Below are 5,053 nucleotides of genomic sequence, written 5' to 3'. Positions count from 1 at the left end.
CATAGAAAGACAAGTAAATACAGAACATATAGATGAGAAAAGGAAACGAAGTGCACTTCCACCACCCCCGATTATCATCATTAACGCTTAAGCATATTTCCTTCCACTATTTTTCTATTTATTCATAAGATGCTCTTGCTTCAACTCCCTTGGGATTGGGTTGTTTACAGCTCCTCATGCCCTCCTTTCCATTCCTCTTTCTTCTGTCTTCATACTGCGGAGAGTGTGGGGGTCATCTGCACATGTTTAGGATGGCCTGGCCCAGAGACAGCAGATATATGGCTCTCTGGGCTCTGGACAGGGAATACTTAGTGGGCAGTAAGTATTAGATGACGGGCATCTGTTTCCCCTTCACCACTCACCAGTCACCAGCATTTCTGGAGAGGAAGCCCCTCCTGACTCACAAACACCTTGATTCAGGTGGGACAGCTCCCAGTTGAGCTTGAGGGGTGCTGGATACCTCAGCACAACCCAACCATGTCCCTCATTGCCGAAGGACCCGGTGATGGTTTTTTCCTGGTTCAGTGAATATCAAGTCCAGGACTTTCATTCAAAAGTTTCAGATAAGAAAGGCTCTCTGTGTTACAGAATACTTATATTTAAACAAGAGATTCTAAATCCTGCAAAAATGTGAGGCTGGAACCCTGGCAAGATAGGAAATGGGGTTGCTGTTTGGGCCACTTGGGTGAATCCAGGCCTCTCTGCTCCTAAAGCAAGTGCAGTCTCTGCCTCACCCTCGGCCCAAGCAGAGCCCCACACCATAGTCCTCACGCACATGTCCTCTGCCCATTGATTCTAGGTCTCCTCCAGCCCCTGAACTTCCCAAGTACAGGAGCCAAGTCGCTGAATCCCTGATCCTCACCTCTTGGGTAATTCTTCATGCTTTCCCAAGAATTAAAGAAGACCCAAGAGGGAGGAATGCAGACCCTTCTGATTCAGTCACTGAGGGCCTTGGGGATCCAGCTCCTCTCCTGGCTGCAACACAGCCTCCACTTTCTTGCTGTTCCTCTTGCTCTGTGACTCAGCGGTGGGGGTGCAAGGGTGGTGACTGTGTTGTTCTCACCTACCCCACAGCAGAGAACATGGGCACACGTGACATGCTCACACTCGGCTGGGGGGAGCACAGCTCTGGGGGTGCTGTGGGGGCACTGAGCCTCCCCTGCTTCCTTCCCCTGTGCTTTGTGTCTGGAAGGAAGAAACCCCAGCAGCTCTGACCTGGGCAAATCTTCTGGAAGATGCAGCTACTCCTGCTCCTGATGGCCTTTCTTCTGCCTCCTGGGCTGGGAGAGGTGAGTGACTGTCCCCATCCCTGACACGGTAGCCCATCTCACTAAACCTCCCGAAGTCCTGGTCCTTCTGCCCAGCTCCAATTTCTGAACCAGCTCCCATCCCAACTGAGACTACAAGTTCGATGCTGCATAGCCATTCAGCAAGGATGGGTGGTAGGAAGCAAGCTTTCACTAAAAGCTTTTTAGCTCTTAGCCCCTCTCTCACCACTGGTAAAGTGGGTTGTGCATTTCCTGGAGGATGTGAAGCTACAAAGCACAAGTAGGAAAATTCCTCACTCCAGCCAGGAAAGGACAACTCAGACAAACCATCTACAGTGCGGGAGTTCTCAGTGGACCCAGCTTAAGAACCAGAGAAACTTGTCAGTTTCCCCGCCCTTCACTCCTGCCCAGGAGAGGAGCCCAGGGTGTCACTGGTCAGAAATGGCTACATGGCAGCACCCAAAGCTCTCTGGGTGTCGTTACTCTTCCCCAGGCCCTAAGCAGTTCATTTTCTGCCCCAGTGTCTTTGGCATGTCCTCCCCCATCCCTGTGGTCTTAAATCCCACCAGTACTATCCCCACCAAACCTCAGCCAAAAGCTAATTGGAGGCCATTCAGGCATCCAGTCAACAGATGTTTACTGAGATCCTGGGATGCGTTATGCCCTAGGACATGAGGATTTTAGAAAACCCAACTCCATAAACTCATACGTGGATTATTAGAAAACGGCACCAATCAGGATGTTAGCAGAGGCTCAGAGGGGTCCAGGAGTCTCCATGAGAATGAGGGCTCATCAGGGGGTCCCATCCATGATCTTCTGGGCTTCACCCTCTGGAAGGCACTCTTGGGCCCCTCCATATGTGTGTGTGACTCAGGATGTGGAGAACAATACTGAGGTTTGGGGTTCAGAAAAGTTTATCCCACCACCGTGAGAACCTGGGGGACTCTCCCCTAGTGTCTGTTGGGCACTGTCGACCCACCTTGACTGCCGCCTTCCCGAACCTCCCTTCTAACCATAACCTCTCCCATCTCCCCATCTTTCAGCCTTTTCTTTCAGAGGAGATCATTGGGGGCCATGAGGCCAAGCCCCACTCCCGCCCCTACATGGCTTTCGTTCAGTTTCTGGGTGAGAAGAGTTGGAAGAGGTGTGGCGGTGTTCTCATACAAAAAGACTTTGTTCTGACAGCTGCTCACTGCAGAGGAAGGTGAGGGGCAGTAGCCAGCCTACCCTACCTCAGGCCTGGACAGGGACCCGTCCTCTCCCCAGGAGCTGAGCCCAGGGGTACCCCTCCTTCACCCCAGGATCCTGGAAATCAGGACCACAAGAGCTCATCAGACAAGCCATCTGACGAGCAGGACTAGGGTGATTAAAAGCTGAGAAACAGGACAAGTAAAGTTTTGAGGTCAGTGGGTCAGAGGTGAGAATAAGAGACAGGGTTGAGAAGGGTTGACCCACAATGGCCAAATAAAGCATCAGAGAAGGATGAGAGTGTGCAGTGAGAGCCAAAACCCAAACTCAGAGTCACTTCACAATATTGCTGAGAAAGCTCCTGGAGCCCTGCCCTCATGTCCCTGAGAAGCACTGGGCTCAGAGTCACTCAGCCCCAGGACCGTCTGTCACCCAACTCCCCCTCAGCTGCTGCCCTGCCCTGGTCTCAGCTGCCTGTCACAGCTTCTGGGCTGTATCTCTAGTGACCCCATGATCCCCACACCTCTGCTCTGGTCTCTGTGCAGCTCAATCAATGTCACCCTGGGGGCCCACAACATCAAACAGCAGGAGAGGACCCAACAGGTCATCCAGGTGAAAAGAGCCATCCACCACCCAGACTATAATCCTAAGACCTTCTCCAACGACATCATGTTACTGCAGGCAAGGAAAACTCCCCACTGGCCCTGCCCTCCTGGAATTATATCATTGCCTTCCCAGGATCTCCTTCCTCTTTATTCCTTCCCATCCTGGCCGCCTGACCAGTCTCAGGGGGATAGGTGAGAGATGGGTCCATGCAGCCTCATCCTGGCATCCAGGCCAGAGGACCACCGGCTGAGCCAGACTCTTGTCTCTTCCCATCAGCTGGAGAGAAAGGCCAAGCAGACATCAGCTGTGAAGCCCCTTAGTCTGCCCAAGGCCAAGGCCCAGGTGAAGCCAGGAGAAGTGTGCAGTCTGGCCGGCTGGGGGAAGGTGGCCCTGGGCACTCCAGCCACCACTCTGCAGGAGGTAGAGCTGACGGTTCAGGAGGATCGGGTGTGTGAATCACTCAACCCCAGGAACTACAGTCGGGCCACCCAGATTTGTGTCGGGGACCCAAGGAAGGTGAAAACCGGCTTCAAGGTCAGTTTTCCTGCATCTAAGCACACAGACCCGGGAGGTGTGGGTAGGGCAGAGGCCATATCCTCAGCTGAGAATTTCGGCTGCCTGGTCCTTGAATCCAATGTTTTGCTTTTCTTTTCCCTGAGTGGCTCAGGAAGCATCAGTCATCCCACAGCTGTCTTATCACCAGAGTTTCCAGGAGAAAATTGACAGAAAGGTAGACTTGAGTCCAGCTGCTAAGAACAGTCAGAATCAAGCTGGAGCCCCAGGACCAGGAGGTGACCAGGCCTCCCTGGGCCTGGGTCTTCCCCACAGCCCCTGACTGAGACCACACAGCCTGGACGGCAGGGAAGAGAAAACCCCAAGGAGGCTTGCTCAGCCCTTATCTCTCTGCCCACAGGGTGACTCCGGTGGACCCCTCATGTGTAAAAAAGTGGTCCATGGTATTTTCTCCTATGGAAAGACGAATGGGACACCTCCAGGAGTCTTCACCCAGGTCTCACACTTCCTACCCTGGATAAAGAGAACAATGAAGCACCTCTAACAGCAGCTTGAGACTGACCTTTCTCTGCACTGACCATTGTCCTGGGGCAGCAGCAAGAATCCCACAGGGATTGGCAGTGGGATCACAGGGCCATAATAAATGGGATCTCCAAAGCAATGGTGACTGAATTCCTATTTATTCATGGAACCACCTCAATACATAACCACACTGCTCCAGGACACCCTCTGCTGTCAGTTCTGGGTTTTACTTCCTCCTTCCTCCCTAGCCCTCTGCTTCTGTTAAGGCACTAAGTCGTGTCCCACTCTTTGCGACCCCAGGGACTATAGCCTGCCAGGCTCCTCTGTCCATGGGATTTTCTAGGCACAAACACTGGAGTGGGTTGCCATTTCCTTCTCCAGGGGATCTTCCTGACCCAGGGATCAGATCCTCGTCTCTTGCATCTCCTGCTTGGCAGGCAAATTCTTTACCACTAAGCCACCCTAGGCCTTGCTCCTCCCTAAATCCCATGCTGTCTGTATAGAATCTCATTGATTCCTCAATAAGAAATCATTGAGAAAATGATCTGGTGCTTAGCCAAAGCAAGAAAATCTCTTTGGTGCTTAGCCTTCTGCCAGGGATGAATCTAAAGGGCAATTCATTAAAAAGGACAAACTCTCCCCAAAATGGTTCTCTCTGGGTGTTAGAAATTTCTTACCTTCTCTAAGCCAAACACTGTCACCAACCCCTCAACAATTTAGCAAAGAACAGGTCAGAGGAAGGAGAATAACTCCAGGGACCTAGCAGGTCAGGAGGCCATGCCATGGGCACTCAGATTCCTGTTTCCAGGGCCTCTCCCTCTCCTGTGAGGGCAGGCTGATCCCATACTGGGTCTGTCTAGAGCTTAGGAGGTGCGATGCTCCCATGATGGCCCTCAGCCTCACCCAGGTCCCATCTCCATACCCTGCCCCAGGCCCAACACGGGACTCAGTCAACC

At 52.5% G+C, this 5,053-nt stretch overlaps 1 protein-coding gene across 1 annotated transcript; it reads left to right on the top strand.

Moving 5' to 3' along the window:
* The first annotated feature begins 1,128 nt into the window (after positions 1 to 1,128).
* On the top strand, positions 1,129 to 4,230 carry LOC102285754 (granzyme H). Its single transcript, XM_005904885.3, has 5 exons — positions 1,129 to 1,289; positions 2,312 to 2,472; positions 3,002 to 3,137; positions 3,339 to 3,596; positions 3,976 to 4,230. The coding sequence occupies exons 1-5, from the start codon at positions 1,236 to 1,238 to the stop codon at positions 4,117 to 4,119; spliced, it is 753 nt and encodes a 250-aa protein (XP_005904947.2). The 5' UTR covers positions 1,129 to 1,235; the 3' UTR covers positions 4,120 to 4,230.
* The last annotated feature ends 823 nt before the right edge of the window (positions 4,231 to 5,053 follow it).

This window comes from Bos mutus, chromosome 21 (genome assembly GCF_027580195.1).
Source record: "Bos mutus isolate GX-2022 chromosome 21, NWIPB_WYAK_1.1, whole genome shotgun sequence".
Classification (NCBI taxonomy): domain Eukaryota; kingdom Metazoa; phylum Chordata; class Mammalia; order Artiodactyla; family Bovidae; genus Bos; species Bos mutus.
The sequence above is the reverse complement of the archived record's forward strand: the minus strand, read 5'-3'. Positions and strand labels throughout refer to the sequence as shown.